Raw genomic sequence first — 24,349 nt, 5'->3', positions numbered from 1 at the left:
TTATCTCCGTTTTTATCAACCGGATTTTGAAAAAAATGAATACTTATTTTTTTATGATTTTTTTAAACATTGTCTAAGAACACACTTTTTTCGTATCTAGTTTGCAGTGAAGGATCTTACATGTACGAAATCTACATATTTGGGTTTGTCTTTGACGTCCCGAAAAACGTGTCCAGGGTTTTAATTTTTAACTAATTAACACAAAAGTTATGGCCAGAAAACCAGTTTTTTAGCCTAAAATTGTTCAACTTTGATGCCAAATATCTCGAAGACAATGACCTTTGAAGTAAATGTGGGATATTATATTGCTTAAAGCCGTTGCTGTTAATATAATAAGCTACAAAAAACATTAGAAAACTAAGGGATTCAGATCGAAGGTCATTAGCGTGGGGTAGTCCCTTAATATTGTACCATTAACCGGTGGTTAGCGCAAGTCTTAGAGGAAGGCGCAAGTCTCAAAACTGTCAGTCAATGAAAAATTTATATTAAACTGACAACAACAAACTGCCTGAAAGTAATTGCCAAAAAAATAACAAATTAATAGTACATTGTGCAACATGGGGCGTAAGTTAAATATTGCAAACGAGAGTAAGTTAATTTAGTGATGAAAACGTATTTTACCAATGTTATTTACTTAAGTAGTATAATCAAAGAGAATTTAGACTAGATGAATATTGTCAAATTAAATAATGTAATCAGCACATTTACTGACATTAAAACTTTTAGATTTAGACCAAGAAAAGTCTGCAGCTATTTTGATATCCCACGCAGTGCAAGTGTTATTTATACGTCATAATTTCATAGACGTAGACGTTTAAAATAACACTTGCACTGCGTGGGCTATCAAAATCGCTGCAGACTTTTCTTGGTCTAACTCTAGAACGCCATTTGACTTTGATCCTTGGCGCCATACCTTTGGCCTACTTTCGAGTAGATGGCGATACTTATTGATATTTAAGAAATTTAACACATATCAGTGAAATAATAAGGATCAAAGTCAAATGGCGTTCTAAAAGTTTTAATAATTTGTGTCGAAAGATGGCAGTAAATGTCAATATTCCTATATTTCAAGTTCTCTTTGGTATAATGTATATTACTTTATAAGGTATTTGTAATATGGGCCGTTTTGCCTGATTTAAATTTTAAGTAAAAATAATATAAAATGATAATGAATGACCCTAAATGTTAACAACGCCAAACAGAAGCTTGTTCATTTCGGATAAAATAGTTAATAGCATTGACACTAAAACCAACAGGATACACTAATAGATTGTAGTTCAACAAAAGGGATGTCATGCATTAAAATTATCCGATACAATTACGACTTTCTGTCATAACCGTAGACTTTCCATTAAAAAAACTAGAATGTAGCATGTATTTATGTATTTTTACGTCCAAATGGCATGCAAATAAAATCCAAATAAATAAAATACAATAAAAAACATACAAAGCGCAGCTACGTGTAACATAATATGTGTACCTTTTTTAACCAAATAAAATAATTGGCCAACATTTGCACAAAACCGACATGAGTGGAAAAAGAATAGGAGGCCTTTGCTCAGCAGTGGAACACAGTCGACTCTTAATAAAAAAAAAACAATCACAAATTGTCACAGGATTGCTAGGATGTGTAGAAAGATGTTACCTATAAATGTTAACACCAAATCTTACTGTGACCTCTATATTCGCAAAGCTTTTATTGCACTAACAGTACACATCAATTCGCTTAGCACCTTGTTGGTTTAGCACAGAAGCGCCGCGGCCATTAGAAAGAGTTAGAAAAAGACGGGTAGTCTATGTCGCAGGCGAGATATTACCTCTATATCGCGGAACTCCTGTGCTAAGCCTACTGTTGAACCCTGTCATGGGAAGATTTTGAAGCTAAAGTACTGCGGTCAAAATTGTGAACCTTACTTTTTTTTCACTGGTTAATTGCATGCGTTTATTTAATTTGTCAATTATTTATATTATTCAATTATAAACCTAACGACAGATAAGATCCTGAGAAATTGTCATTACAGACTAAGAAGTTGAAGTACGCTTGTCCAAAGAGTATTTTTAAAGTATATTTTTTGATATAACGGTTAGAGGTACCTACCCCATAATAAATATAAAAAAGTATGTAGAACAATTGGAAAGTACCTAGGTGTTGAAATTGCCGCCCGGCTACCAACTGGAACCCTCACCCCTCACGGAAAGTCAAAGTGACATTATAAATGAATTTCATTCATACATAACGATTAGCCCTTATGCAACACTATTTTAAAACCTGACAAGATTCTATTTGGTACCGAGATTTTGTCGCTACGAACAGCTTACTTATGGCATTAATATGCATATATCATGTATAGTCAAATAAAAGGTCAGTACCGGCCATGTCAACAACCAATTCTAAATAAATATAGTTCATGCTGCGCAATCCTTCGTCCTTTTCTGATGTAAATATTTTTTTGAATTCATAATATTTTTTCTTGCGTTTTTGGGAAACCGTAGGCATTTTGTGGTACGAGTATATTTGTTAATAATTGCGAAATTTTATCTACTTCTTTACACTTCATGTGACATTCGATGACTTCAACATCTGTTGCCAAAGAGTAGTCCTTGCCATTAAACTAAATTAGTACTACTACTTAGGCCAAATAAAATCTTGTAAGGCCATTTAGTTATTATTCTTTCGTCCTCTTTCACATAGACATTTGTATGTATTAACACACATTCTAACTACGAAGCATTTAAGTTTTTATGAATAACAGACGTTCCTAACAAATTGTCACGTTGACAGGGTCTCAGAGAGCGGCTCAGCATTTTTCCGCGTAGATACATACCTGAGGAAGAATTTCCTCTCAGCAGCGAGCGCGGCAGCAATATCCTTGCGGCCATCGATGTCCTTCTGCGAGCGGTTAACGACGCCGATGTACCCGCGGCGCAGCGGCAGCAGCTTGTTCTCCAGCACATCGCGAGCGTCGGTCCCTTCGTCCATCAGATCCAGCTTCGTGATCACACCGATCGTGCGCAGACCTGAACGATGCCACAGAATAAATAATAGTACTAGGTACTGAAGACTCACTCTCTAACAAAACGCGTCTGTTACGATCAGGACAGATATGGCCGCTAGGTGGCGACATCGCCACGCGCGGCTTATGGCTAGCCACCAAAATTGGTGTGGAACGGATGTACTTTTAGCTACCTGTAGCAAAGCGACAAAATCGCGGAGTGAGCCACGCCTGACGATGCCGAGAGTGTTATGTACAGTTCACTTATGCAGGCGGCGTAGCACGGTCGCGTTTTTATCCCTTGTCACCATGCCTGTCACGTTCTAACAAGTATGAAAGTGCGAAAGGGACGCACATAGTGATAGTCGATAAAAATGGAACCGTGCTGCGCCCGCAGGTGATGTTGGGCGTAGCACGCGGTCTTCGGGTTAAGAAATTAAAAGTGAGACCATGACGAGGCCAAACGCTTTATCTGCTACTCCTACTGAAACTTCCATAAGAACATCTCGTTCGGTCATCTCCTGCCTCCCCCTTATAGCTTCTATAGTATTGTTTCCGAGTCTCACGCACGCTCCCTTGTGCATTAGAAAGTATGCCATCTCGTATCCTAAATAGTAAACTTAACCCTAACATGGATCACTTTGTTCCAATAAACAAGAGTGCTGGTCAGCACAGTTCAAACGCGTTCACGGATAGAGAGCCCTAAAAATTGGTATGCCTGCGTAGTATTATGCCACTGAGGGCTACCAACTTCATTGACGGGACAGAACCGGTGCCGTAGGTTGCGAGGCGTGGCGGTTCCGTGGCTACGCTTCAGTTCCCTTTAAAGGTAAAAGCCGTACGTATGTATTAGACTTGCTGGTCATAACAGCTAATTTAATTTTGGAAACTACAAGAGTGTGTCAGTGTGACACATACAATGTGAAGTTTTGTAGGAAATTAAATTTATAAACGTCTACATGACGAGTACTTATAATGTCTGTGTCTAGTTTCTGATTAGGTTATCAACTACATAGTTCAAATACATGAAATTGCAATAATAAGTGCATGTCCGTCTTATTGCTTACCATTCCGAAACTTTTGTAGAGTTAAAAATACTTATTTTTGCTGTCCGATCCCGTTTAAAGTATTCTAAAAAAAATATAATTCTAAATTAGGTAAAACCGGCAATAGTGGAATATCCCAACCCGGAAATTAGCCGTTAATTAATTATGTCAAAGCACCTAAACGTGAGGCACCGCGGGTAAACGCTAAAACTAGCGAGATATATCCACGGCCCAGTCCCATAAAAAGCGTTGTTAATATGGCATATTTTTCTATGCACCTTTATTCTCTTTGACTTAAAAAAAAGAAACACCTAAAATCTCCACATAATTGACGTTTCTGTGGTACACACGATAGACTATTCCTTTGAATGTTCCAAAAGAGAAAACTAAGTGACATACCTTGTGGGTCAACTTCTTTGGCAAGTTTGAGAGCATCGCTGTTAGCCAGATCGGTGTTGGCCGGGGTGACGGCGAGGATCAGGCAGGACTCCCGCCGGATGAACTGGAAGATCATCCCCTTGATCTGGGCTTCGATGTCGATCGGCTGGTCCCCAATGGGCACCTTCGTTAGCCCGGGCAAGTCGATCAGCGTCAGATTAAGTACTGGAAATTATACGTGAGGGTTTGAAATAGTCACGTAGTTGTACTAATAAATCTTTAAACATACCTAGGTATATAAAATAGTTCCTCTACTTAGATATGTAATGCACGCCTAAACCGTTGGAGGCAGGAATTTACACTTTAAATATATTTTTACAAAAGTAGTGCTCCATTATACCTCGTTTTTTTAGCATTAGGCATTAGTAAAGTGTATAAAGCCGACCACTGATGACTAACAGGTCGCCGGACGATATCGGCCTGTCAGTTAGAACAAAAATTTGACAGTTCCGAACAACTGACCGGCCGATATCGTCCGGCGGACTGTTAGTCAGTGGTCGGCTTTAGTTACTTTACTAGTCGAGGATCGAATATGAATCGATAATATGTCGAAGATAGGCCAATGGTATGGTACAATCTTTTCGAGCGATGGCGCCACACCTTTGGCCTACTGTCGAGTAGATGGCGATACTTTTTGACATTTAACAAATTTAACACATATCAGTGAAAAAATAAGGATCAAAGTCAAATGGCGTTCTAAAAGTGTTAATCATTTGTGTCGAAAGATGGCAGTAAATGTACTGACTACATAATTTACTTTGACAATATTCCTCTATTTAAAATTCTCTTTGCGAATACTTATGAAAACAAAAGAATGTAAATGAACATAGGTACCTATATTCTACATAATTCTTACATATTAGCTTTAGCTATAAGAATTTTGTCTTTAGGGTAATGAGAAATAGGGCCGGATTTTTCCGGCCGACTCAGATAACCATGTTGAAAAAAAAACATATTAGCTGTGACTTTTGAATAAGTGTAATAATTGTTTTTCAATAAAAAAAGACACATAAAAATCGCTTACCTTCTTTGGCTTTTTTCTAATGTTAATAACGGGGGCAAAGTTGTTGTTTAACCGCTCGTGCTAATATTGATACCCGAGCAAGCGAAAGAAAGACGAGCGTAGCGAGTGGTTCGAAAAGTGGAATCTTGAGCGTTGCGAGAGTTACAAGGCACGAAAAAATTGCTACCCAGTGAAACAACATTTTTCACCACAAACATCAAACAAAATCAAATCCAAACGAATGTTATTCAATATTTATTATTCAAAATCATCATTTAAAAGTAAATTCTACCAGCCAACATAAGGAAACAACTCAAAATTTGCATCAAATTACTTTGCCCCTCTTGTGGATAAAATGCAACTTTCTCATCAGTCACGAGCTGGTGTGATGAAAATTATATTTTGTAATGAATAGTTAATTGTTTTACAAGGGGGCAAAGTTGTTGTTTAACCGCTCGTGCTAATATTGATACCCCAGCAAGCGAAAGATTCCAAAATTGAAAAATGGAATCTTGAGCGTTGCGAGGGTCTCAAAGCACGAGGGTTAAATAAAATTTTCCCCCGAGTGAAACACAACATTTTTCACCACACCAACCCGAAGCAAATATTAAATGTAAAATATCAAACAAAATCAAATCCAAATGAATGTTATTAAAGTCAATTCTACCAGCAAACATAAGAAAACAACTCAAAATTTGCATTTGATTACTTTGCCTCACATGTGAATGCAACTTTGCTATCAGTTTTTGAAGTGCAAAGTAAGCCTTTCCGAGCGGGTGTGGTGAAAATTATATTTCGTAAATAAGATTTAAAAAAAATCATTAGTTCCTATCAGGATTCGAACTTTTAACCTACGGAAATAGTTGTGGCCTAGGTATATACTAAATTTATTTTGACAGCGTAATGACTGTCTATGTATATATTTCAAGTCAACACATACACACATTATTATGATGGCTGCTGCCTCTTCAATAAGAATTTCGAGCTCATTCTTACTAGAAATCACTGATACAGCTCTTACAAGACTTAATACTGATATTAGAGTCATTCTAGTTAGAGTATTGTAGTAGGCTGGAACCAGAAAGCATCCCAATGTGTTGATGTACAGTCGCCATCAGATATATCGGAGCGGCCAAGGTGTTCACAATATCTGAACACGCGCTCTAACGCCCTGACAATAGAGGCGTGTTCCGATATTTGTGAGCACCTTGGCCGCTCCGATATATCTGATGGCGACTGTACGATGCTAATTTGTTAAACTAGTCATTACAATAATAACCGTTGATCATCACGACTCCGTCATATAGATAAGAGATCTCGCCCGGTATTTTATAACATCGTTGGTAGAGTAATACCCATGACTAAGTACAGTGTAATATTAAATTACCTACTCTGTAAATATTTCATTCTAAATTGTGACTACAAAATATCAAATCGCAGTCATACAAATAAAATTACGATTTAGATCATATACATCATTAAATAAATTTAGGTACTTATTCTTTTCAGTGTTATGTCATGTCCTATGATGTACGATAAGTTTGACTTAATGACAAATAGACATTACAACACTTTAGACTTTCTGGCATTAGGACAATAATACATTTGGACTTATTGGCAATAGGACATTGTGACTCTGGACATTCTAACACTTGGACATGTATGCCCCTAAAGGATCAAAAGACGTCTCGACGGATAGAGTAACTAAGAACCTCTATCACTGGCAACCGAAATAACAAAGACTACAGTCATCTGCCGCCCCCTGTCGCTTAGTAATTAATTTTAAGACCAATGACTTCAACATACTCGTATTTTGTGTCAGGATGTCATACCTGAAAATTAACTTTTAGGCAGCGGGCTTTAATACCTTAGATATTGTTGGGGATGTTAATAAATAGTCTACAATAGATGTAGCATGCTTCGACAAAAAGAAACTAGAAACTGGGAAAGGACAATATCAGACTTAGTTGAGCGTGCCTATTATTTTATTCATTACTTTGTACATAGTAAATAAGCAGTGATTCATGGCCAGTGCTCAGGAACTTGATATAGGGAGCAGCGCGGCCCGTAGCGGAAAGTGTACAACACACATACAAAACAATATAATGTATAAAATTATAAACGCAACAGTGACTACACTAACTAAAAGTAGCGCCTATTGCAAGTGGCCTGTGGAAGTAAGTACGGTATAGATCAATCATCGTATTCGTTGTAAGTCACTTTACACAGACAAATTCAGTTTGTTACAGAGCAAAATCTTGTTACTGTTATTCTCATTTTTAAGGTTCCGTAGGTAAAATACAGAATATTCCCAATCTATTTAAGTACCTACATTCATCGAAGCTGAAGTGGCCCTGCTGGGTAGTATGACATGTATGTATGGGTAGTATGTTATGGGACTTATGGGTGTGTATGTGTAGGGAATGGTGGCGGACATAGAAAAATGTCGTAAATTATGCATCATGGCCGCACGTAGCGACCTACATATTAAGCAGACGTAATGTCTTCATTAAATGCATTCTGTCCCCATAACGATGTCCAAAATTAAAATGAAGATACGCTGCGTCATACCACCCGTGTCATAAATCTGCTGAAAGTTATTGATCGAGGAGTTAGGCGCCCAAGCACTTATTATTTCGCCACTTTATGAAGTAGTTAGAAGTCACGGTACTAAGAGCAAATGACCATCGGTAGACCTTTTCTCGTTGCAACAACGCAAACGAATGATCAGTTACTGTAACGACCATGGCACTGGGAGTCGTCTGGAGTAAGTGATTGTCGGGCGATAAAAACGCGACCGTCGCCCCGGAATCATCAATATACATATGTAGCGAATATAGACAGAGATGCCAGTGACATCCTACGCACGCTTGGTAGATGCATCATAATACAATATCTGGGTGACCGAAAATATTCCGTTAGTAAATTTTATTCTAAGGATGGACTTTAGTTATATCGACTTTTCGTCCACGTAAACCGTTTTTATGATGCAATTTACATTTGAACTTTCATTTCTAAGTTTTGTAGAGATTCGATCTTCACAAAACAGTCGATACAGCAGCTTCCCTAACCTTCAAAGCATTTAAATCAAATCCCCGAGCCACACAATGAAATCATATTCATCTTCTTAGCACCAAGCCTAAACACGGATGACAGATTTATAAAGTCACTGAGAAAATCTAATGTACACAACTCTCTGAATCACACACAGATAAGGCCGATTAGATAAAAAAAAATACATTTGACCGGTACTCGCAGCGTTCCAATAGGTCAGCAGGAAAGTTGGTACGAGTACGATAGTGGTTGTTCCGAAATACTGGCGAGGCATGGGAATTAAACAAACTGCACGATTTTTTATTTTGATAAAATAACTGAGGATAAGTTTTATATGTGTTCCTAGAATACTGACAAAATCGAAAATTGAGGCAAATTCATTTTAGTCTCGCGATCTTTTGTCTTATTGGACATACTCGAGTTAGATCCACATTTTTCTTTGAAAAAAAAATTCTTAGGCAGTCAAAAAATAAACTCAAAACCATCAGTAGGACACATTTATTTTATGTACACAAACTACTGAGTATATTTCTTATTGGGCGATTTTGGTAACAGACCGGATTCGAACCAACTTATTTTACTGGCACCCTAAATGACGCCAGTGAAAGGCACCCAGTTTACGCAGAAATTATTCAGCATAAGTTTGTAACTACATGTCAATAATGGGAACATGAACAGTGCCGACGACGGATAGGTCATACCTACTTTATCCGCATTTACGCTCTTGATATAGATTTGTATGTATATCGTAGCCCAGCAAATGCAGATGACCGATAAGACTAGGTACAAAGAACATGCTATCAGATGGTGATAATTTAGATTACGTGTTCAGTTAATTGCAGTAACGACCCTGCCATAATAGCTCATTTAATTTTAACGTTACATTTGATTTAAGTAAAGTAGAAGAAAAAAACTGTGATTAGCAATACAATTTTATTTTTATGCATTTAAAGAGGTATTTTTATATTTTCAAATTATTTATTTTATGATTGATTGATAACTATCTATTTATAATATTTATTTAAAAAAATATATGTATATTTAAAAATTCCATTACATGCCATTAATTTTGTATAAAAGCATGGTGCCCGAAGCATCTACCGCCCTTTTCCCACACATATCCGTGCATCTATATACAATATGTGGACATGAATCAATCTCATTACCTCAGTATCCAATTAACTTGCAGTGGCTCTATCTTAAGTACTAAGATTAAATGTGAGTCATCATAAGGCCTGAGTTGCTTCTACTGCAACAATTCAAGACACTGCAATGACAATCAAAGATTGACTCACGAAAAATTACTACGGAAGGCCACAATTATTCAACGTTATATTGCATGTTTTTTGTGTCATTCCCAACCAGTCTCTAACCTCTAAACTAAAACAATAATATTGTACTCATACATTTGAGGCATAAAAATAGCTTTACACAAAATAATCGGGAGCGGGACAGAATTAGGTCAAGAAAGGAGGACGAGCGAGGAGCGGCATTGATCAGGTAGATCGAAACAGCTTGTCAAAGGTGAACGATTGGGCTGTGACGTCACGGCCCGGAGGCCGGCAAGCGAGGGCCCGCCTGGTTAGACGGCGCAAAAACGCGTCACGCATACCTCTAGCCTAGCATTACCATCACTCAAAAAACGCACGCCTCAGCCAAACCAGACTAACTAATTCTATAATAAACACGTCGTTTGAGATCACATTTACACTGGATATGGCACAAGCGACGTGCGTGCTAGGCAAGAGTCATGAATTACAGTTCAGGATCATTATCTGCGCGAGGTTCTTTGTTGACTGTTTACTTGCATCCAGTTACGTTTATGGTCGGATCAAGACGTCTACGCGACTACCGGCTTATTTGGATTATTTGTGTAGTAAACTGGTACAGAATCGGAACCAATTAAATGATTTTTTACTAGACCGTGGTCGTCCTAACGGTTACCGTGTAATTAGCTACTGCTTGTCCAAACTGAAATTTACATTAGAGACCTGCCGAAATACGAACTTCTCAGATTCACATTTACAAAAAAGAAAACCCTATTATACTGCACTATAGCAATACTACAACGTGTTTTATTTTTTATTAGCTCTTGTAATGTTAGTCATATACATCCATACCTACACTTTTTATTCCCGTCTTTGTAAAGCGGTAAGAAGGTGCAACACATCTTTATGAACGTGACTATGTTAACGTACACGTAAAGTGACAGTACAATTTTAACTAACACTTAAAAATTCTGTAGTACTTATTAAACTGTGCAAATCTTAAAATTGCAGAGGTTATTGACCTACCACCAACAACAGAAAAGTAAATGTCACCGCTAACCGTGAAAATGGTAAATAAGTACTACTCTTCGCAAATTTCAATGTACTTAATTTAGTATACATACAAAAAAGGTTCTAACCTAACGATAATTTCATGAACCACTGAACCACCTAGAAAATCTACTTCATATTTCTTTTGATCTGATGAGCATGTAAATATGACCATCTCTGGTATGATCGCTTGAGTCGAGTATTTTGCAGAAAGCACTTTTAGACTAGATGTTCAAGTCCAGGTTCTTATAAACAGATAAAATTAATACCTTTTCTTACCCTTTACCGTATTGCATCATCCAGACTCCACCTAATAGTTAGAAAACGTTGAACATTTTTGTCACAAAAAGCAAAGAGACTTACCGTTGGGCGAGTAGACGCGAAGGTTGATGGGCACGGGCGAGATGCCCTTGTTGGAGCCCGTGATGCGGTCCGTCTCCGCCTCGATCTCCCCTCGCACCTCATTGAAGTCCACGAACTTCTTGCCCTTGCAGTGGAGGAACTCCGCATATTCTGTTGGAGGAAACGTGACTTAGCCTTCACTTTAACCTTTTAAAGGCAACGACATAAAAGTGACAACCTTGTATGGACACGTAGAAAACTGGCAAGAAAAAAATAATGATTTCCAATTCTTTAATTCTCTGTTACATCCACACGTGGGCCGTGGTTGTAAGACTGTACAGAACAATTACAATAATGTCATGTGTATGCGGTTGACTATACCCGGAAAATGGTTAAACATTGTAATGTGTAATATTTCATTTGTTTCTAATCAGACCTACAATACAAAAAACCAGAGTCTATAATATAATTTGTAACAGTTGATTGGAACAAATTGAACGATGCAGTCAACGTGCTAATGCCTCGCCACCCGGGGGTCATTGACTAAAAAGACCAATTAAATTAAATGAGTTCAAATTGAACCTTCCTGACCATATTTCAAAGACTTTCACAGAAAAATCCAGACAAAACGGGTACGGATCGAACTTTCCCGGTCATATTGCAACGATACACAGAAGCGACGATCGTGTATTGAGAGATTTGAAAGTTGAGGATATTTTAAAAAAACTGTACTTCTCGCGTTTAATGAAGCTACGAGTGACCAAGAAACGTCTATAGGAAAAAGAAATAGGACCAATAGTATAATTAATTACTAACACAATTTCAGTCTATACATGGGGCCAATACCTACTTCCAATATTTTTTCATTTCTCATGCTCTAAAAGAGGGACATTGTTGTTCTAAACAGTGTGCAGAAAGTGATACGTTTCTGCATTAGAGCATATTACATTACAAGTACGATTTTTTATAAGTACTTTTTTAACATAAGCAATTGAAATTTTGTTTTAAATATATTTGTTATACGATTTCCATAGTGATATTTAACTAAATGAAAAGTATCCTCAAGAAACTGTGAAACTATGTATAAATAAATAAATAAATAAATATCAGGGGACATCTTACACAGATCAACCTAGCCCCAAACTAAGCAAAGCTTGTAATATGGGTGCTAGGCAATGATATACATACTTATATAGATAAATACATACTTATATATGTCGCAGTCAAAAGTGTGAACTGGTCAACAGAACTTTTAACCGACAAAAACAGGCAAAACTGCTTTTGACTGAGCATGTTGGTCAAAAGTAGTTTTACCTGAAAATCATTGGTTAATAGTAATTGTGACTGTTACTATCAGTCAAAAGTACTCCCAGAGATAGGTAGGTTAGGGTTATTTTTTTATTGCTACGCCCAAAAAACGAAACTGTTCCCAGAGATAGGTAGGTTAGGGGTATTTTTTTTTTTTGCTACGCCCTAAAAACGAAACTGCTGCCAGAAATAGGTTTGATTTTCAGGTAAAAATACTTTTGACCAACATGCTCAGTCAAAAGCAGTTTTGCCTGTTTTTGTCGGTTAAAAGTTCTTTTGACCAGTTCACACTTTTGACTGCAACATATACATAGAAAACACCTATGACTCAGGAACAAATATTTGCGTTCATCACACAAATAAATGCCCTTACCGGGATTCGAACCCAGGACCATCGGCTTCACAGGCAGGGTCACTACCCACTAGGCCAGACCGGTCATCAAAATACGAATACGAATTCTCATGTCAAAATTAGTGTGTAAAAGTAGTGTGTTTGACATGAGAATTCATATTCTACAACGCAGCGGGACGCGCAAGTACGGTCAGCCAAGAAAGTGGTCTACCACTTTTCGACAGTGGTAGACCACTTTCTTGACGTGTGGTAGACCACTTTTCTATCAATCAGATGATAGAGTCGAAAAGGGGTAGACCACTTTCTTGGCTGACCTTACACCACGTGCACGTCTAAGCCCACGCATCCGGTGTGGCCTGGCCTTTAACATAAGGATGCCTAAAACTTTTGAACTGTATTGTCGCTACTTTCATCTTGCCTTTTGATCAAAACAAAGAATTTTAATTTCTTTGATATTATATAATTTTTTTTTCGCCAAACAGAAACGCCTACGAGCGATATTACAAATGATTAAATTATAGCAAAAATCCATTTACAGTTGAAATTAAAGGATTTTTCCATTTTTCCTTTAATTTAAAAATTTGCTATTATATACATACTATATCAACACAAATATTAACCAAGCTATTTAAAAAGCTGGGGCGTATTATTCATAACTCAAATTATTCCGCTCCGTATATAAGAATACGAGTAGTAACAGAGTTCTATTAGAGTTATTAGACAGAATGCCTTTACGATGGTACGCACTGACCAAACTATAATAGATTGAGTTTAACCATACCACCACCAAACGTATTAACAACAAGTTTTTTTCAGGCATGACAGGCATCAGCGGCGTAATAATGCTATGCCTATAAATATGCGTCACGATTTGATTGATTTCTATAGTAGATAATACAACTTAATATAGGATGAATAAAACATTCTGGCATCCTACAAAACAAACTACAAATCGTGGAACGTGTATGCAATTACGGGCGCTATCGTACAGCAATTTCTAATTACCTACGATCATCAAGGCTCTCTATAATAAGGTGGCAAAGAGACGGGATAGTCTCACAAAAAGCGTTTCTACTTATTAACACAATAGGTTAATGTCAGTAAAACCCACATAGAAATCTGGAAGTAGTTTTACGTAGGTAACTAAAAAACATCAAGGTCAAGATCAATAGTCTTGTAACAATACGTAGTGTGCTGCCAAAAGTTGGAAAATATTCGACGTATTAGCATTAGGAAAATGGATATGTTAGGCGCTCTCGCAGTTCTCGTTCTTGAAATTCTATTAGTTTTCACAACGTGTTAAAGAGGGTACACATTATATTCCAACGCTCTAAGTTTTCAGCGTCGTCCACCTCCTAGAGGTAAGTCACTCACAAGTTACGGTCGGTCCGACTTTGTTAGTCGGGCTAGTTTTTCAAACGTTTCGTTTGATTGATATCATACTTTTTCAAACTCCTGTGGCTACCAACCTTTTATGCGTTACTAGTTTATAGCGAGGTCAATGGTTTTTTATTCATTTTGTTTCTAGAAATAGGTTTCAAACAAACAGACGAGCCGTCTGATGGTGACAGGATGCGGTCATCGTCACCTAGGGATCTGTGTGAGATTAGTAAGATTACATACCTACTCGCTTCTAAGGTTAATTCCTCTAAGTCCGTAGGGTGTTGTAAAGGCACTTATCCCACGTACTCTACCGCAGATTTTTTTCAGAACTACTGTTATAGTACGAGTATATAGTACACAGTATACAGTATAAATAAAGATCCGATCTCTTCGAAACTGGTCGTCGTATATTTTTTTATCGCGTGTAAGCCTCGACACCGAACTGGGTAAAAATCGGATACGGAAGCTGCATCCTGCCTGCAGAGATACTACCAGCAATACGCCAGTGTTAGTTCCTATCTCGTCGTCATAAGGCTTAAAAAAGGTCTGACGCGTGACCATGGCACTAACAGCAACACTCCTGACCATCGGTGACCTTAGGGGCTGTTCATATATTACGTCATCTACTTTTGACGATTTTTTGACCCCCCGCCCCCTAAAATCATCCAAAAATCATGCTTCGAATGACCCCGTTTCCTCCTACGTCATGCTACCATCATCCGATGTCCAGACCCAGAAAGACGTAATTTATGAATAGCCCCTTATATAATTGCAATAAGGTGTAAGAATTGTCAGTTAACTGTGGACATTCCTAGCATTGCGCATAACTAGTGCACTGCTCTAAAAAAACATTAACGATATAATTAAATAGCCCCTTCCTCAGTCTTTCATTCACATATGCACAGGATGTGGCTTGTAACGGGAGCAAATGATTAAACTTACATTAATAAACTAGTCAGCAACTTCGAGTAGTATTCTAAAATGAATGTTCCAACTAGTCACCTTAATAATGATACAAGGAAAATTCAGCCCAATAAACAATCATTCGCCGCGGATCGTGTTAGGTATATGTGTTAAGGAAGCCCTCAGGTGGTTACTACAGGGTTACGTCAGGTAACTACTCATCGCCAGTAGCGCGATGCAACCTTTAGCGATATAAGCGCCCATTAGGTCGTTTGCTGACGGTACCCCCGGGATTTTCCTTTTTTTAGTTCATTGACCTTTCTTTAATCATCCGGGATACCCGGGATATATTAATTTGTCACTGAAATATGAACGAGAATTTGCATGAACTCTCATATCTTATACATATATTATAATTTCGACATATCCGTTTATTCCTTGGTATTTATTTATGCCAATTTACAAAAAAAAAACATATTTACGTAGTTAGTAGTACTTACAGTATAGTAACCGTTCAGTCTTCATTGAAAAGAAAAGCGGTCTTGTTACATATAATAGTAAGATACAGAAGGTATACAGAAGTTCCATCTATGCATGCTCGCAATTCGCAGACGCAATAAGCCAATTAGTTAGTTTTAACATTCGTCGGAGCGCCGAAGGTTAATGAACAACAATTTGTGCACATAACGCGAAAACTACACCTCTGCATTATTCATACATGGATGGAGTGAAGAGGTACACAATATTTAAGTTAATACAAGAAACTTGGTTAAGTGGGACCTGGATAAGTGGGAAACCTCTATAGCTGGGACTCATGGTGCGGTCCCGACACTTTAGCACTGAATTACCTCTGTTAGTGAGAGAAAACGAACCTGAAACGAACTGGGATTAGTTGTTGTGATTATATAGTCACATTTACCTCTATAATTGAGACAGAGAGTGTATTTTACCTCTGTTACTGAGAAAATATTTATAAGACTACATTTTCTTAATTGTTTTTTTAGAATTTTATAGGAATTTACCTCTGTATCTGAGATAACGTCAATCTATGACCTCTCTAACTTTGACTTTATTGATAAATTTCCGTATCCTTACTAAATCTTAGTCTTTCCACAAATTCCGCATTTGCTTAATTGTGTCTAAACGACTTCAAGTTTCATTTAGTTAGTTTAAGTAGTTAAAACTATCGAAACGAAAGCTAAAATATTGATAAGTAACACAAATAAACAAAAAATAATTTTCATTTAATTAAGTTTTAAGACGCAATCAAGTTAAGACGTTGTAGAATCATTCAAAATAAATTCAAATAAAAATTTAAACAGACTCAAAAAAATATTTAGGGACAAGGATTATTTTATCTTATTTGTTTTTAAAGAATATAATGTTTACAAAATACCTTATTAATCACCTTTATAACTGAAATATCCTCTATTCTCACCCTCTATTAATGGGACCCTCTGTAAATGAGACAGAATTTTATTTGTACCTGGCTAACTGAGAGCCTGGGTAAGTGGAATACCTCTTTAAGTGAGACAAATTTGCTCGTCCCTTGAAGTCTCACTTATCCAGGTTTCACTGTATTTCATTAACTCCACTTAGAAACGACATATGTAGAACATTGTAGGAGAGGACGGAAAACCGCTAAAAGATGGATGGATAATTATCACTTTTAAGAGGCGTTTTTCTGTTATTTGCTTCAAACCGACTCTAAACATAGAAGCGTTTTTGCTAAAAAAAAAACAAACAGCTACAAAAGGAAAAAACGCCTTCAGCGTGAACTGAATGGATAATTGTTAAAAAAAATGAACTGAATGGTTTTGACATTTCTTTTTTTTTTTAAACAAGAAATTGGTCCTATAAATAACCTAATTTTATTTTTGAAGGAAAAAGTTGCGACAAAAAAGACCTTTTATTGATTTTTATGTTTTAAATGATACTCATTGCTGTAGCGAACCGTCACCAATGACAGATGATGATAACAATGAAACATTGTAGTAGTGGTGGTTCAGGTGCTACAGCTATTGGCTACTTTCCAGCTTGGTTTTAGACCATCTATTGCCACATTTCCGAACAGTGGCGTGAAAAGAATCTTTGGAGATCTGTTTCGCTTTTTGGAGTTTTTTATGACTCATACTCAGTGACATACATTCCCACGGAGTTTAAACTCTTAATCGGAAACTCAACTCGAGAATTTCTTAGTGATTTCCAAATTTTAACACTTGATATTCAAGATGAGGTGCTTGGCATTGAAAGTGTTAAAATTGATATTACTGATATCAGAGGTTTAGAGGTGTGACAAGTGTTATTTTAGGAGACAAGAAATAGTAAACAGCGCCTTCATATCATAAAATTACATATTTAACACAAAAAATATCCCTGCTATAGTAACTAAAACCATAAATGGAAGGTAATTATAAGTGCTATGACGTTTGCTGGAATGTGGAAGCGAACATGGAATTCACGCTCACATAAAGGGTAATTCATACATGTAATATTAATATCATTAAGGACTTAGTTTTATTTGTTACACTTTTTAAAGCAAACAGTGGCTGTGGGTGTTTTTTTTTTCATTAAGAACTCACGGTTCTAAATTCAAGAAGAGAGGGAGATTATTTTTATTTAGAGGCTATTATTGCGAGACAAGATAGAACAGTAGCGTGGGGTGTGTCACCATGTGACATCGAAATTCCTTTATATTAACATGAGGAATAATTTCTTGACCTTGGGAAAGGATTTTAACACAACTATTTTGTCAAGAATAGTTTTGGTAGGTAGGTACTCGACGTGCAAATCTGTATTTTAATTAATGACTCATTAAATATGTAGATGCTACGACTACAACGTACCTGCGTTTCCATGTATGAGCTGTAGAATCAAAGGACGACGAGTTACAATACCGGAGCCACGGGGCAGAAAATCCCTGTAACAATTAAAAATCATTACAACCCGCTATTGATTTAATAAAACATATAACTCATAAATTTAAAGACTTCCGACGAAATCATATCAGCGTCGTTAGCTTAACCCACCATCTACGAACCATCTACGAACCATCACTGACCAGGTCTGGTAGGTACCTACCTACTGGCAGTAGATCACAAACTATTTTAAGAAAGCCGTAACTTAATCAGTTTGTCACTATTATGAGATAATGTATATCTTCTCTATTTATGTATATTCATAGATTCCGATTTTTATTCATAAAACATATGTATTTTACATGAGATAATTGGAAACATTCATTTGTATGAAGAAACATACAAACAACCCCTGAATCTAAAAGCGTGTACCGAATGGGTTTTGTCCTGGGATAAAAATATGTGTTGATATCTTACCTATACTGGAGGTATCAAGAGTCAAATGTCCCACAATAGAAAACCAATTTTTAAACTTAGTTGCCTTGACTAAGCAAACATAAACATAACATTTGATAACATACATGGCTGATTTGCCTTACGCTTGATTATTATATGAACACTGTTGGGTTTGGTCCGCAGAACTAGGTCTCAGGTTCTAACATACCTAGCCTTAAGCTGATGCCCGTCTTAACCCTTAAATGCATAGAGTTGCCAAATGTCTACAAAGCATTAGACAGCTCACAGATTTAAAAAAAAAACGTTCTTGAACGCACCTTTATACCAAACGTCATGTAGTAGGGTGATGAATTAAGGGTTAAATTTACGCAATCTTTTTAATTTATAAAAATTACATTTGGTAGACGAAAAGTCGGAAAGCTTGGAAAAATCCAGATGTTGATAATTTTTAGTATGTGATTTTGAACGGTGTTTTCGGGGTTTGTAATCATTTTATATTTAAAAACTTTATCATAGGTATATCACAAATAGTGTACCTTTCTAAGTGTAGTAAAAAATTTCATATATCTATTACTGAAAATTACATATTAACATAAATATGATTTAGCCAATTCAACTTCTAACACTGATTTCGCAGTGAAAATCGAAGTTATATTTTTTTACTATTTTTCCTAGAATCGGCAAACAATTATGTGATACATATATTAATATCGGGCAAAATGAAAATATCATGCATTTAAGTGTTAAGTCAAAAATAGAAAAAGAAAATCTTGTTGTAAATGAAATAAATCACAAACAGTATCATTTTAGTAATCTATTTACCTTAATGTTTTAGTATATTAAACAACGGTGATTTAAATATAAAAATCTTTGCAAAATTGTAATCAAAATCATAACTGGATTGCTCAGTTAGATAGTTAGAGAGTTAAAACCCTATAAGAACCATTACCAATAACATAAAACTGCAATTAACTTGGTCAATCCAACCTTAAGAAAAAACGGATTTTCTTTTTATATTCCTCCCACCATAAAGATAGATCAATAACTACTTTGTATATGTAAATAAATATGAACAATTACAAATCATCCAATCCACCTAATATTATATTGACACTGAGTGTCAATCATAAAACCAAGGGTAGCAATTAATCATGTTGCAGAATACAAAATTTCAATGTAACTCAACAACATCAAATGCCAGAGTTAAATTTATATGCAGTACACTCACATCCTTTCTTGAAACTTAACAAAATGAAAAGCAATTTTTGGTTAACAACCTGATGATGGCAAAGTTAAAAGAAAGGGTTATGAATTTATGATTTTAGATGTCTATGTGTAACCATCAATATCATGAATGTTTGTTGAGCTCATTTTTATGGAATTGACATAACTAATTTCCAATAAATAATCATTTGTATGCGGAAATAGTTTGGAATCTAGTTATTATTTGTATGATGAAGGTTAACCTTCTTAAAATTGGAAATGAGTGAGTGTTGATTCGTTTTCTTAGAAAACTGTAGGCTTAGATACTCAATTGTATTATATTTGGCAAGCTGGTGGGAATCAAGTTAAAATGAACTCACGTTTGCTTCAGACAGTTACTTATGTTATGTAATAATGTTATGGAAACAACACTAAAAACTACAGTGTTCAGGTTCTAAGGTTTTTTCACCATACTTGATCACAAAGTCAGGCCCTGTTTATATAAACTGCAGTTTTCGTCGTTTCAATCGTTTTTTATCCTCAACAGCATTCATTTTGATATTTTTTTTTGCTTTATGTATAAAAATAATTTGTACACTCGGCAGTAAAGTCTATTTGCCTCTTGTGCCTTGAAAGTCTTGCAATGCATACAATTTTTTTTTTAATTTTGGTATATTTTATTCCCTTACACTATAAGCATGAGACTATTATCAATATAACCATGAGAGGTAAAATACTGCTGAAGTAAAACTCCTACACAATTTGTTTTGCTTCAAAACAAAAGAAAAGCAACTCTGTTCTGTATAATAATGATTTAGATTTCTTTATAGAGGTAATTTTTACTAGTAAAAAGGTCTATGGGATGCTAGAGTTTATATAACAAATAACTATCATATGCCTATCCGTTTTATGTAAACCTGTTTATGTGCAATAAAGTGACATACATTATTAAGGCTTTAAGAACAATAGTAGTTTATTACAGGTAGGCTATTTTTAGAAGGCAGGAAGGAAGGAAAAAGAATAATTATGTTTATGAACATAATTATTTATTTATATGGTATGAACAACAAAAGACAATTAGGTATTGTTTAATCCCTGGGCACTATTGTTTATGATAAGATTTAGAGATATGCGTCAAGAACAACAACATGAATCTCAGATAGAGCAGCATATAATTAAATTAGGAACATAATGCCCATATTATCTGGGGGCACGGCAGTGCCCCCGCCAAGTCGAGCGTGATTAAACTTACCCGCTCCCCTACTACTAATCCTGATAAGGCCTAGTTTACCCTCTGGGTTGGAAGATCAGATGGCAAAACTAGTGTCTACGGCAATTCTTGGGATTAATTGCCATGTGGACCGCAGGCTCCCATGAGCGTTGCAAAATGCCGGGACAACACGAGGAAGATGATGATGTTAATAAACTAGCTCCAATTGTGATGTCACACTTCAGCCAGGGTTAAATTCTGCTTGAAAAGAACTTCTTCACAAATATGTACCTAAATGATACTATTTTTTAACAATTCCATCATGATCAAGTATCTTGTGTGAATGTTTGTTATAAAAGGTTAAATTACTGACATATGGGCACAGAAAATTAAAGCCACCTACAAAGTCGGTTCATTTGTGTACGAGTAACTGCATGTCCCACAGAAACACAAATGTAAGGATCCACATTCTGGGGATCCTCTGATGCAGTAAGTAATAGGACACCACTGCACTATTCTGGTTTCAGATTGGTTTTAGTTTTTTATTGTCTGTAACATCAGAATCAAGGACAAAATAATAATCATTAGGCTTTATAGAACATAACAAATTTAGAATGCAAGAATAATTTTAAGCACAGAGTTTTTCCAAAGGGGATAGGTAATATGAAGTTTACTGAAAACAATCAATTTAGCAGAACCAATCCCAACAACTGATAACAATTGTGTGATAGCAATTCAGGCCATGCATTTGTTGGTGATAAAGTATCATACAATGGCAACTTATCTTCTCCATTTATAATGTAAAATGTTAAGAAAATTATAATCTATAAACGTATATAAAATATATTTTAACTGTAAGATTCGGGACTAGATGACGACTTCATCTTAAAACCCTTAATATGGCACAAAAAGCCAGCTCATATTGACTTGTATGAGTCAGACTTCAGAGATATCAAGTGGCACTCTACGAAAACTTCTTTCACAAATCTAAGGTTTAATTACTTTACTAATGCACGATAAAGTACAAAGACAATACTTTCGGTTAGGTACCTAGACTAACAAATAAAGACAGCTGATTCATAACTAGTGAAGTCAAGCAAATATTTCTTTATTTACTATTGAACAACGGATATCGCATATATCCAGGATATTCTGAGACTCACCTGCCGACGAAGTTTTCTAACACTGAACTCTTTCCAGCGGACTGGCCACCCACAACTGCAATTTGTGGGAGATCTAAAGACATGTGCACGCCCATTTGCACAAATGCATCTTGTAGTTTGTTTACAATGGGGATTAACTGCTGCATTCCGAAATTCCCCGACATTTTGTTTTAAATACATTAAACTTTACTATCCGAATTCACTACTTTAACGTCTTGTTCATCATTCACCGATAAACTACTTTTTCAATATGGTGGGTGGTTACGTTGTTAGGAGTATTTTAACCTCGACTGTGAATGGAGCACCGTGCTCAAATGACAGATGAGTTACCAATAAACGTCTAGCTATGTTTCTATTAAAGTACGTCATTGGTGAATGAGCTGTCATATAGTGGCACAGTGTTCAATATACAATAGCTGGAACGCCAACTGATGTTTCGACAGCCATCGGTGTCGAAGCACGAACAATGCGCTGTGTAGCGGCATCCCAACTCAAACTTCAAAACATTTCGGTCTGTCTCTTTCTCACAAAAATAAAGGTTGCCATATGAAATCGTTATATTTCATGTAGTTTTTTCTAATTATTTTTTGTTTTGATAATTGTGTAAATATCATATGGTTAAATGAAATAAATGAATATTCAATAATGTGAAAATATGAAAAACCAAAGGCAGAAGAGTTGCGTAAAATCAATAATACTTGTCATGCGCAACAAATCTAGGCCAACCTTCAAAGCATATAAGGCCTATATTACACTATCAATTATGATTATTTCGATGGAATAAGATTGAATTTAATTTGACGTGATATAAAAACTTACTTATTTGCATAACCAATTTACTGCTTAGGTAAATACAACTGTTATATTTTGAATAATTTACCGTCACAATTTTCATAATTTACACAGAGAAATATAATTACGACTTAAACATTTCAGATAATATTAGTATTTTATTATTAACTTATTAAAAGAGGATAACTCTCGTTTTGCACTCTGTATGCAAGTAGATATAGGCCATGGGTTTACATGAACCAGAGAGGATTTAATTTGAATCACCTATTTGTACGTAAAGCCCTGTAACGTGTGATCAAGTAATAGGCGTAACGTAGTCTTACCTTCCGACGAAGTTTTCCAAAACTGAACTCTTTCCAGCAGACTGTCCTCCCACAACCGCAATTTGTGGTAGATCAAGTTGCATATGCACACCAAGCTGAGTGAAGGCATCTTGTAGCTTATTGACGATGGGGATCAACTGCTCCATTCCCATATTCCCCGACATGGCTGCCGGTTTTACCAAACACTCCTAGTTTTATGAGCTTCTCCGCAGATCTTCGCTTACTGATTTTTCGTTCATCAATATAGTACCAGGCTTCTAATGCGCAAGCGTATGAGAGCAGAGCAACAGATATTGCTGTCTCTGCACTCTTTGCATGAAAAATTGTGAACTTAACATTAAAGGAACTGGAACAAACACATACATATATCTAATATATAATATATCGAGTTTTAACAAATTTAGGCCATCGAATTACCTGTTGCAATTTTTCTCCCTCACACAAATAATTCAGATTAAATAGAACGCTATATAGATATATCTGAGTAGAAGTATATTAAGTAGGTAGGTACTCCTTATTGCGCAAGACAAATTATAAGATAGGTACTGCTTATATATGTTGACCTTTAAGTTTTCTGGCTGCAGTATAAGTAGTCGTCTTGCCTACTAGATAGTGCTTGCTTACTTACAATACTCGTACTAGGTACTACCGTAGTAATAGCACGCTAATTTCGTACTGAACGTGTTAAGATTTTTAAAATGATTCATTAAAATAGGTACCTATGAAACCCTCAATAATTTTTTTAGGTATACAAAATAGTCAAAAATCAAAATGTAGTTACCTATTTAGTTATAAAATTCCCCGATCCAATACTTACTCATTAACAAGTTTTAGTTTTATTTATACTTAGTTAAGTTTATTGCTAGTTTATTTCTTAGTTCTTAAGTACCTACATAGTTTTAATGATGGTATTTTTTATTGAGATTTAACAAATAGATTAACGGTTTATTAAAAAAAACATTAACAACAATGTAGTTGTTAATTATAAAGCCCCCTCCAGACTATGCGCGTGAATTGCGGGCGAAGCCGCGAACGCGAGTGGTGAGTCGATTTCGCTGTCTGCGAAGATCGACTCACACTCGCGTTCGCGGCTTCGCGCCGCGATACGCGCACGAGTGTGGAGCGGGCTTAATAACAAACCAAATGAAATAGACTGAGCGTACGTTCTCAATCAAGGCCTGTTCACTCCCTAAGAAAGTTATGT

General features: G+C 36.1%; 1 protein-coding gene across 4 annotated transcripts in view; it reads right to left on the bottom strand.

Annotated features, from left to right (window-relative positions):
• Positions 1 to 23,430, bottom strand: part of LOC134804191 (dynamin) — a 49,187-nt gene extending 25,757 nt beyond the window's left edge. For 2 of the 4 annotated variants that reach the window (XM_063777135.1, XM_063777136.1), the window contains exons 1-5: positions 23,146 to 23,427; positions 17,987 to 18,060; positions 11,216 to 11,365; positions 4,439 to 4,642; positions 2,826 to 3,018 (exon numbers count right to left, since the gene is read on the bottom strand). In XM_063777135.1, the coding sequence (XP_063633205.1) occupies positions 2,826 to 3,018; positions 4,439 to 4,642; positions 11,216 to 11,365; positions 17,987 to 18,060; positions 23,146 to 23,309 (785 nt within the window). In that variant the 5' untranslated portion in view covers positions 23,310 to 23,427. Of the gene's footprint in view, positions 1 to 2,825; positions 3,019 to 4,438; positions 4,643 to 11,215; positions 11,366 to 17,986; positions 18,061 to 23,145 lie in introns of all 4 variants that reach the window. The other 2 variants (XM_063777133.1, XM_063777134.1) reach the window with 2 other exon arrangements.
• Positions 23,431 to 24,349: the final 919 nt, after the last annotated feature.

The sequence above is a fragment of the Cydia splendana genome, chromosome Z (assembly GCF_910591565.1).
Source record: "Cydia splendana chromosome Z, ilCydSple1.2, whole genome shotgun sequence".
Taxonomy (NCBI): domain Eukaryota; kingdom Metazoa; phylum Arthropoda; class Insecta; order Lepidoptera; family Tortricidae; genus Cydia; species Cydia splendana.
Note: the sequence above shows the minus strand (reverse complement) of the source record. Positions and strands in the feature narration are given on the sequence as shown.